Source organism: Tachyglossus aculeatus, unplaced genomic scaffold (genome assembly GCF_015852505.1).
Source record: "Tachyglossus aculeatus isolate mTacAcu1 unplaced genomic scaffold, mTacAcu1.pri scaffold_1_arrow_ctg1, whole genome shotgun sequence".
Lineage (NCBI taxonomy): Eukaryota > Metazoa > Chordata > Mammalia > Monotremata > Tachyglossidae > Tachyglossus > Tachyglossus aculeatus.
The window spans coordinates 3,496,876-3,508,065 of NW_024044915.1; the positions used below are offsets into that span (position 1 = coordinate 3,496,876).

The 11,190-nt window shown below is 44.2% G+C and overlaps 1 protein-coding gene across 1 annotated transcript; it reads right to left on the reverse strand.

Annotated features, from left to right (window-relative positions):
* Nucleotides 1–1,160: 1,160 nt before the first annotated feature.
* LOC119923459 (vomeronasal type-1 receptor 4-like) lies at nucleotides 1,161–5,405 on the reverse strand. The gene is made up of 3 exons (XM_038742832.1): nucleotides 4,566–5,405; nucleotides 3,106–3,183; nucleotides 1,161–1,175 (listed from the first exon to the last, which is right to left on the reverse strand). The coding sequence occupies exons 1-3, from the start codon at nucleotides 5,403–5,405 to the stop codon at nucleotides 1,161–1,163; spliced, it is 933 nt and encodes a 310-aa protein (XP_038598760.1).
* Between the last annotated feature and the right edge of the window lie 5,785 nt (nucleotides 5,406–11,190).

Here is an 11,190-nt window from a genome sequence, read left to right on the forward strand (position 1 = left end):
GGGGAACACGTAGGGAGCGGGGGAAGGCGATGAAACAGGCAGTATGTGCACACAAACCATACCCAACGGCTCAAGGTCAAACAGACTCAACAACAGGAGATAAAGAGACCAGGGCAAGAAAAACAAGCTTGCACCTGCAAGACTCGGAGGCAACCTCAAGGCCATATCCGCAGCCAGCGATGGTTGGCAACGGGTGGCTGGGGGCGAGCCAGAGCAAACGCTTCGTGACTGGACAGAGCTGTTGTTAGGCTAGTGGCTGGAGGGCGGTGTGTGCTACATGGCAAAGCCTCGATACACTATCCCCCGAGAAAACCCTGCCCCCGGGCAACGGAGGGTATAAGAGACGAACAAGACAAGGGGGGGGGGCGCTCTCTCTCCCTCTCTAGCGCCTCTCTCTCTCTAGCGCCTCTCTCCCTCCCTCTCTCTCTCTCTGTCTCTCTCTCGCTCGCTCTCTCTTTCAACCATGTAACCGCTGATAGCAAATAAACGGCAACCAAGCTTTGAACCTCTGGCTGACTCTTCCTGGTGTGAACGCGCGGGCCACGTCCGGAGATGTCCGAAGACCCGGAGAGGGTAAGAACCCGAGAGTTGCCCCCGAAACCACGGGGAGCAACGACCCTCATGCTCAATCCTCTCCCCTGATCTGGTAGGTGGTTTCCTTGTGCTGGCCTCTGCCCATCAACCTCGTCACTTATTTGTTGCCACCATAAGTTTCAAACAAGCCTTTTTCCACTGTGACCCCTCCCTTCAACTATGCATCCACCATCCTTAAATAGAACCTTTCAGGACTCTAGAAGTCTGAACACTAATTTCCCCTAAATCCCAACGTATAATTATAAACTACGCAGCCTAGGATTACAAGTATTTTCATTGTAATAATGATGATAGTAGTAATAATAATAATAATGATATTTGTTAAGACTTACAATGTGCCACACTGTGCTAAACATACGGTAGGTACAAGCTAATTAGGTTGGACACAGTCCCTATTCTACATGGGACTCACTGTCTTAACCCCCATTTTATGAATGAGGTAACAAGCACAGAGAAGTTTAAGTGAATTGCCCAAGATCACACAGAAGACAAGTAGTAAAGCCAGTGTTATAACTCAGGTCCTTCTGACTCCCAGGCCCATGCTTTAACCACTAGACCCTGATCCTTCAGGGAAACATTTCCTAGAAACAACATTTTTGGTCAGAAAGATTTAGTTCTGACCATGTTCAATGCACAGTTCAGTCAAACAGCAAAGGATAGGAATTGAGCAGTTTGCCTGCTAACCGAGTTCCTGAACAATGTCACTCTTGCACATGTGCCCCAGGTATCGAAGGAGAAGGGAAGTTAATTTTTGAGACATTTAAATGGTTCATTCAGTAGTAAATGTGGTGAATATGTGAGCTCCTTGGAATAAGACCCAACAGGAATTAGCAGTTAACTGGATGTGAATAATAATGAGGATTCTAAGATGCCCTAAGTGTGTCTGCTTCTGGGACAGGGAGAATGGTGGTGTTAATGTCAGAGAAAGTTAAGTTAGGAGGAGGACTGCTTTTGTGAAGAAAGATAAAGAAGTTAGGTTTGGGTCATGCTGAGTAATAATTATAATTGTCATATTTGTTAAGCATTTACTCTATGCCAGACATTATATTAAACACTGGCCTGGATTCAAGCAAATCGAGTTTGACATCATTCCTGTCCCACATGGGGCTCACAGTCTCAATCCCCATTTTAAAGATGAGAGCACTGAGGCACATAGAAGTGAAGTAGCCTCCCGAAGATCACATAGCAGACAAGTGGTGGAGCTGGGATTAGAACCCAGGCCCTTCTGACTCGCAGGGCTGTGCTATTTCTCAGTTTGAAATGTTAGCAGGACATCTGTGTGGAGATGTCATGCAGACAAGAGGAAATAGAGGATTGTAGCTTAAGGTGAGAGGTTGCTGGTGTAGCGGTAGGTTTGGAAATCATTTGTATAGTTTGATAATTAAACTAGTGGTCAGTGGTTTCAGTTTGATGTGGAGAGGAACATCACCTGGATGCCTGTCTGCCACCTAAAACATTTCTAAGACTGAGCTCCTTATCTTCCCTCCCAAGCCCTGTCCTCCCCCTGACTTTCCTGTCACTGTGGAACCACTACCCTTCCAGCGCTTAGAACAGTGCTCTGCACACAGTAAGTGCTCATTAAATATGACTGACTGAATGAATGAATTTACCCCACATATCCAATCTGTCACCAAAACCTGCCAGTCTCACCTTCACAGCATCGCCAAGATCTGCCCTTTCCTCCATCCAAACTTCTACACTGTTGGTAAAAATCTCTCATCATATCTCGACTGGATTACTGCCTCCTTTCTGATCTTCCATCCTGCTGTCTCTCCATGCTTCAGTCCATACTTCACTCTGCGGCCCGGATAATCTTTCTACAGAAACACTCTGGGCATGTCACCCCCCTCCTCAAAACCCTCCAGTGGTTGCCTATCAACCTCCGTATGAAACAAAAGCTCCTTGCTATTGGCTTTAAAGCTCTCCATCACTTTGCCCCCTTTTACCTCACCTCTCTTCTCTCCTTTTACATCCAGCCCATACACTCCACTCCTCAGGTACTAGCCTTCTCACTGTGCCTTGCTCTTGCGGGTCCCACCGTCGACCCCTGACCCACATCCTAACTCTGGCCTGGAACACATCCGTCCTCAAATCTGCCAATCACTCTTTCCCCCTTCAAAGTGCAATTGAAGGCTCACCTCCTCCAGGAGGACTTCCCAGACTGGGCCCCCTTTTCTTCTGCTCCTCCTCCTCTCCCCATCGCCCCCACTCCCTCCCTCTGCTCTACCACTTCCCATCCCCACAGCACTTGTGTATATTTGTACATATTTATTATTCTATATATTTTATTAATGATGTGCATATATCCATTATTCTATTCATTTTGATGCTAATGATGCCCGTCTACTTGTTTTGTTTTGTTATCTGTCTCCCCCTTCTAGACTGTGATCCTGTTGTTGGGTAGGAATTGTCCCTGTTCCTGAATTGTACTTTCCAAATGCTTAGTACAGTGCTTTGCACACAGTAAGTGCTCAATAAATATGATTGAATGAATGAATGAAAGGTAATCACTGATGGTTTTTGACTGGAGAGATATTTGCAGAAAGGTCGTTTGACAAGATATTCCAGCACAGAAGAATGAGGTATAGGCTAGAAAGGGAAGAGGTTAGAATCAGAGAGATAAATGAGGAGAGTCAAATGGTAATAATTATGGTATTTGTTAATCACTTAATGTGTGCCAGACATTCATCTAAGCACTGGGGTAGATTCAAGGTAATCAGCCTGCCCCACGCGGGGCTTACAGTCTTCATCCCCATTTTGCAGTTGAGGTAACTGAGGCACAGAGGAGTTAAATGCCTTGCCCAAGGTCACAAAGGAAACAAGTGGCAGTGCCAGGATTAGAACCCATGTCCTCTGACTCCCAAGCCCGTTCTCTTTCCACCAAGCCACACTGTTTCTTTAGTAGTAGTAGTCTACCCAGGATATGGGGAATAGCTAGATTAAGACTGTGTTCATTTGGACTGTCAATGAAGAATGGCTGCAGGACATATTATGAGGGCAAAAGAGAGGATGTAATGACAGACTGAATTGAATAATTGTTAGGTATAAAGAGTCAAAGATAAAGCTAAGGTTGCATACTTTGAAGAATTCATATATAATAGTAATAATAATAATAGTTATGGTATTTGTTAAGTATTTATTATGTGTCAGGAACTGTACTAAGCGCTGGGGTGGACACAAGCAAATTAGGTTGGACACAGTCCCTGTCCTACGTGGGGCTCACAGTTTCAATCCCCATTTGAGAAGCTTCCAAAGAAGCAGTGTGGCTCAGTGGCAAGAGCCCGGGCTTTGGAGTCAGAGGTCATGGGTTCAAATCCTGGCTCCGCCAAATGTCAGCTGTGTGACTTTGGGCAAGTCATTTAACTTCTCTGGGCCTCAGTTCCCTCATCTGTAAAATGGGGATGAAGACTGTGAGCCCCACGTTGAACAACCTGATCATCTTGTAACCTCCCCCGTGCTTAGAACAGTGCTTTGCACATAGTAAGGGCTTAATAAATGTCATTATTATTATTATTATTATTATTATTATTATTATTATTATCATTATTATTATTTGACATATGAGGGAACCGAGGCCCAGAGAAGTTTGATGACTTGCCTAGGGTCACCCAGTAGACATGTGACAGAGCTGGGATTAGCACCCATGACCTCCTGATTTCCATTCCCGGGATCTATTCAGTTGTTTTAGTGCAGAGATCAGGGTGCCACGTCTTCCTGACATCAGGGAGTATGGGGCCTAGCTAGATGATGAATTCTTAGAGTTTGGCCAGCCAGGCATGGTCTCTAACTCAATGGGGCACATCTGTGGGACTGCAGTTCCCAAGACTCTCTGATTTATTGACCACAGGACACAGGGAATGAACATTTCATTTTCTTGGGACTGGGGAGAGGTCAGTGTCCCAAACAGGTAAAGTCCTCTTCCTGAAAGTTCTTATCCTCCTGTGACTAAGAATCATCAAGAATGGACTTACAGCCGAGAAGGAGAATGTCAAAATCATATGTGTGGTCAGAAGTAGAGGCAAAGTTTTCCTAATGTTGATTAAAACACCTAGGGTGATGGTCTCACGCACATACAGAAGGATGTAGAGGGTCACTAGGGCAAGAACATATCTGGCTGCTCTGACCTCGGGCATCTCCCTGGAGGAGTGGCCAGATCCACGAAGGTGCTGGACCTGCCTGTGGTGTCTGTGCAGGACAGGCACCATGTAACCGGTGGACCCACTCATGAGCCCCACAAAAAACAGATCCCAAAAGGAGAGCACGATTGCATTGACCAGGGTGGTTATTGCACTAATGTTAGTGGAGGAACAGTATTTCAGAATGTTGACAGTTTGCCTACTTGTGCTGTTCTGCAGACCTGTCACGAGTATGGGTGTAGTAACATCCACTAGCATATTGAGGATCCAGGAGAGAAGACAAGTTGGGGTGATACACTTGGGTAATTTAGCTTTAAGTCCTGTCCACTGGGAGGTGGTGGGACTGATGGTGAGGGCCTGGAAGACGTTCAGGAGGCAGGAGGTGAAGATGGTCAGGCCTTGGGACAGTCTGTACAGGTAAAGGAGGGTTTTACAACCAACATCACTCAAGAAATGTCTCAGTCCCCAGGCTGACAGGATGTCTGGGATGCCCTTGGCCAGAAGGGTCATGATGTTGGCCACGGCCAGGTGGGCAAGGATTAGATCTGAGGACTTTGTCTTTTCGTTGGCAGAGACCAGGTAGACGGAACCCAGAAGGAGAAACACAGTTCCTAAAATCCCGAAGTTGATCACCAGTAGGATCAAGATCCCAAAAACGATCTCCATGAGATCCATCCTTTGGATTCACCACCGGAACCAGTAGAGTCTTCCTTCAGGGGAAACTGCCGAAACTGAGAGAAGAGACACAGCATTCGTTAGAGCACCCAGCCCATGCCAAGGCTCATGCCACGTTCCAAACAGCTAAATCTTGTCCAAACTCTAAAGATTGTTCTCAGTTTCCACATGTTTGTTGATAGACATTGACTCTTCCCACCTGACAAACCTTACTAAAAACACATTTCCTCCAAGAAGCCATCCTTGACTAAGCCCTCATTTCCTCTTCTCCCACTTCCTTTCAAGCTGGCCTTTCACTACGATTTGCATTATTTTTTTACCTCCCTCCAGCCCCATAGTACTTATGTGCATATCCATAATTAAAATTATTCATTTCTGTTCATTTCTGTCTCCCATTCTATACTGAATGTTCGCTTTCAGCAGAGAATGTGTCTACCAACTCTGCTATATTGTATTTTCACAAGCCCTCATTTCAGTGCTCACTCCCTCTGCCCCTCCCTGCCCCACAGCACTTGTGTATATATGTACATATTTATTATTCTATTTATTTTATTAATGACGATTATTTTATTAATGATAATTATGATGATTATTATTTTATTAAGGATCACTTTACTAATGATTTATTTATTAATGATAAATTAATTAATTTACTAATTATTTTATTAATGGATAATAATTAATAATTATATTTATTTGTATCGATATTATTGATTACTGTATACTTGTTTTGACATCTGTCTCCCCCCTAGTGGACTGTGAGCCCGTTGTTTGGCAGACATTGTTGCTGAATTGTACTTTCCAAGTTCTTAGTACAGTGCTCTAAAAACAGTAAGCACTCAATAAATACGATTGAATGAATGAATGAATAATCACAGTGAGCACTCAATACATGCAGTTGATTGACTGATTGATTAATAGACCTTGTTTTCTTGTCTTAGTCAAGGTATTTAGCAAGAAGAGGTGTGTAACCACAATCAGCTTGGGCTCACATAGACTGGATAGGCTGGACCAAAGGATTATCCTCTTTGAACTGTGGTAAATCTGTCCTGTATTTGGAGAATGAAATATTCCCCCATTAGCCCAAACAATCGGTTCAAAGTGAGCACTCTGACTATATTCAGTAAACCCCTAGAGGACAGGGATTGTTTTATTGCAAGGACTTATTACAATGATTTGTGCATAGTAGTTGCTCAGTAAATGCTATTGATTGATTGATTCAATTCCCCTCAATCTAGACCTGTTCCCAACAGAAAAGAGGCTAGTTCATTCATTCATTCATTCATTCAATCATATTTATTGGGCCCTTACTGTGCACAGTGCACTGTACTAAGCGCTTGGGAAATACAAGTCGGCAACATATGCAGACGGTCCCTACCCAACAACGGGCTCATAGTCTAGAAGACTAGACTAGTTCTGCTTTCTATTTGCCTTCATAGAGGGAAAAGAAGCATCAGCTTGAGGTTCTCATTTCTCCTTTACCACTGGGCTGCAACCTGGGAAAGGGAGACTGCCCAAACCCCATACCATTTTGGAATCTGATCAAGCCCTACTCCAGGTGGCCAGCTTAAGGAAGCAGCATTAAAGTTCCTGTAACCACTTTTCAAATGTCCTGATGCCTGTGGATATGGCTGTTGTGACTTACGGTCTCTTACCAGCCCTAGCTGAGACACGAGGAGCCTAAAACCCTGATCCTTTAGTCACATTTTTTGTTAGTTTTGTATTGATCACTGGTCTTGTCTTTTTATGATATCTTTCTGGTTTTTATTTCACTTCGCCTTACGTACTCAATTCTAATCTCCTCCTCCTTTCCTAGCCTTTATTCTTCCATTGTGAGCCTCTTGTTTTCAGAATTTTTTAAGGTATTTGTTAAGCCCTTGTTATGTTTCCACATTGTCCTTAAACACTAGGGTATGAACAAGTTAATTACTGAAGCCTCCCAAGTGCTTAGTACAGTTATCTGCATGTAATAAGTGCTCAACAAATAATATATGTATATACAGGTAGATAAAGATGTAGAGAAGTAACATGATTCAGTGGAAACATCCCGGGCTTTCGAGTCAGGGATCGTGGGTACAAATGCTGGCTCTGCCAGTTGTCAGCTGTGTGACTTTGGGCAAGTCAATTAACTTCTCTGTGCCTCAGTGACCTCATCTGTAAAATGAGGATAAAGACTGTGAGCCCCCCGTGGGACAACCTGATCGCCTTGTAACTGATCCAACTCTTAGAACAGTGCTTCGCATGTAGTAAGCACTCAATAAATGCCATTATTATTATTATTGTTATTATTATTATCTATATATAATCATATAGAAAGAAATACATATGATCGGTTGAGCTATATATGTTATACACATACATACAGATTGTACATATACACTTATTTATTGTGTGCTTACTATGTGCAGAGCACTACACAAAGGGCTTGGAAGAGTACAATGCAATACAATATAGTGCTTACTATATGTATAGTCCTTCATATTTGAAGAAGATCCCCCTGATGGTTAAGTCCAACAGTGGCAAAAAAGGTCAATGAGGGTTCCACAGTTCCACTCATTCATTTATTCAATCATATTTATTGAGTGTTTCCTGTGTGCAGAGCACTGAACTAAGCACTTGGAAATTACAATTTGGCAACAGATAGAGACAATCCCTACCGAACAACAGGCTCACAATCTAGAAGGGGGAGACAGACAACAATACCCTCAAAATAGATCAATAGAATTATGGTTATATATGCATCATTAATAAAACAGAGTAATAAATATGTACAAATATAAACAAGTGCTATGGGGAGGGGATGGAGGTAGGAGAGGGGAAGGGGGAGTAGAGAGGGAGTAGAGGCAAAGGGGAGGGGAGAAGGAGCAGAGATAAAGAGGGGGCTCAGTTTAGGAAGACCTCCTGGAGTAGGTGAGCTCCCAGTAGGGCTTTGAAGAGGGGAAGAGAACTAGTTTGGTGGATGTGAGGAGAGAGGGCATTCCAGGCCAGGGGAAGGATGTGGGCCAGGGGTCGACAGAAGGGCAGGCAAGAACGAGGCACAGTGAGGAGGTTAGTGGCAGAGGAGTGGAGTGTGCAGGCTGGGCTTTAGAAGGAAGAAGGGAGGTGAGGTAGGAGGGGGCAAGGTGATGGAGAGATTTGAAGCCAATAGTGAATAATTTTTTGTTTCATGTGAAGGTTGATAGGCAACCACTGGAGATTTTTGAGGAGGGGAGTGAGATGCCCAGAGCGTTTCTGTAGAAAGATAATCTGAGCAGCAGAGTGAAGTATAGACTGAAGAGAGGAGAGACAGGAGGATGGGAGATCAGAAAGGAGGCTGATGCAGTAATCCAGTCGGGAAAGGATGAGAGATTCTACCAACAAAGTAGTGGTTTGGATGGAGAGGAAAGGGAGGATCTTGTCAATGTTGTGAAGATAAGACCGGCAGGTTTTGGTGAGGGATTGGATGTGTGGGGTGAATGAGAGAGCGAAGTCAAAGATGATACCAAGTTTGCAGGCTTCTGAGACAGGAAGGATGGTAGTACTGTCCACAGTGACGGGAAAGCCAGGGAAAGGACAGGATTTCAGAAGGAAGATTAAAAGCTCAGTCTTGGACATGTTGAGTATTAGGTGGCAGGCAGACATCCAGGTGGAGATGTCCTGAAGAGAGGATGAGACACAAGCCTGGAGGTAGAGAGAGAGAACAGAATATTCCAGCCACATTGCACATTAGCAGGTTGTCCCTTGTGGTGTTTTATTCACTTCCTTGTCTCTTTTTCCAAAGGAAGCTTTTGCTCAGAGTCATTCCCTTCTTGATGGCAGTGTGCCATTCTGATCTATACTTAGAGACTCCCAATTTTCATCTGGGTTGCAGCATTCTCTGAAGTTTTTTTTTTATCTTGTCCTGAAAATATTTCGTATGCCTTCCTTGTTTTCAGTTTCCTATTTGGAAATCTCCAAACAACAGCTATTTGTGACTTTCATCTTCCTGAGGTGTCTCCAGACTGTGAGCCCGCTTCTAGACTGTGAGCCCCCTGTTGGGTAGGGACCGTCTCTATATGTTGCTAACTTGTACTTTCCGAGCACTTAGTACAGTGCTCTGCACACAGTAAGCGCTCAGTAAATACGATTGAATGAATGAATGAATGAATAATACTCTTCTCATAATCCTACTCTGGCATCTTTTGTTTCTCTGAAGCAAAATAAACCACCTCACGATCATCTCCAGGACTCTCCACCAACTCTTCCCACTTTACCTACCTATTATCTCCAGTTACTATTTTCCATCTTGCTCATTTCATTACTCACCAGATAACATTTTAGCTGTATCTTACTCTCTACCCCTCCACCTAGGTACAATCACTCTCCCTCTTCCCCTAATTTGAACTCCCTCACTACCTCACCAAATCATTCATTTATTCATTCGAATTTATTGAGCGCTTACTGTATGCAGACCACTGTACTAGGCGCTTGGGAGAGTACAATATAAAAATAAACAGGCATATTCCCTACCCACAACGAACTTACAGGGTAGGGGGAAGGGGGCAGAAAGATAAAATACAAATAAATAAATTACAGATTTGTTTGTAAGTACTGTGGGGATGGAAAAGGAAAGAGCAAAGAGAGCAAGCCAAAGCAATGAAGAAAGGAGTGGGAGAAGAGGAAAGTAGGGCTCAGTATGGAAGGCCACTTGGAGGAAATGTGCCTTCAATAAGATTTGGAAGAAGGGGAGAATAGTTGTCTGTCAGATTTGAGGAGAGAGGGAATTCCAGCCTAGAGGCAGAATATGGGCTATGGGTTGGTGGTGAGATAGGCAAGATCGAGTCACAGTGAAAAGGCTAGCAGTAGAGGTGAGAAGTGTGCAGGCTGGGTTGTAGGAGGAAAGTAGGGGAGTGAAGTAGGAGGGAGCAAGGTGTTGGAGTGCTGTAAAGCCAATGGTGAGGAGTTTTTGTATGATGCAGAGGTGGATGGGCAACAACTAGAGATTTTTGAGGAGCAAGGTGACATAACCTGAGCATCTTTATAAAAAAATGATCCAGGCAGCAAACTGAAGTATGTACTGGAGTGGGGAGAGTCGAGAGGCTGGGAGGTCAGCAAGAAGGCTGATATAGTAATCCAGGTGGGATAGGATAAGTGATTGTATTTATGTGGCAGTAGTGTAGATGGAGAGGAAATAGAGGGATTTAGATATGTTGTGAAGGTGGAGTCGACAGGATTTAGTGACGGGTAGAATATGCGGGTTGAATGAGAGAGATGACTCAAGGATAACATCAGCATCCTTCCCATCTCACAAGCCTGTAACTTTGACTACGCCGTCTCATTCACCCCACATATCCAATCCATCACCAAATCCTTCCAGTCCCACCTTCACAACATCGCCAAGATCTGCCCTTTCTCTCCATCCAAACTGCTACCATGTTAGTATAATCATAAATCCTATCCCGACTGTATTACTGCATCAGCCTCCTTTCTGACCTCCCAACCTCCTGCCTCTCCCCACTTTAGTCCATAATTCACTCTGCTGCCCAGATAATCTTTCTACAGAACGTTCTGGGTGTGTCACCCCCCTCCTCAAAAATCTCCAGTGGTTGTCTATCAACCTCCATATGAAACAAAAAGTCCTCACTATTGGCTTCAAAACTCTCCATCCCATTGCCCCTTCTTACCTTACCTCCCTTCTCTCCCTTTACATCCAGCCCACACACTCTGCTCCTCTGGTGTTAACCTTCTCACTGTGTCTTGCTCTCGCCTGTCCCACCGTCCACCTTTGACACACATCCTACCTCTGGCTTGGAACACCTTTCTCCTC

Bases quoted from the DNA above. Each gene is read 5' to 3' on its own strand.
- LOC119923459 (XM_038742832.1), bottom strand. From the start codon at position 5,405: ATGGATCTCATGGAGATCGTTTTTGGGATCTTGATCCTACTGGTGATC. The intron at 3,184-4,565 runs GTAAGTCCATTC...TTCCCTTTCTAG, and splicing joins TGACATTCTCCTTCTCGGCT to CCTATACCTCATTCTTCTGT.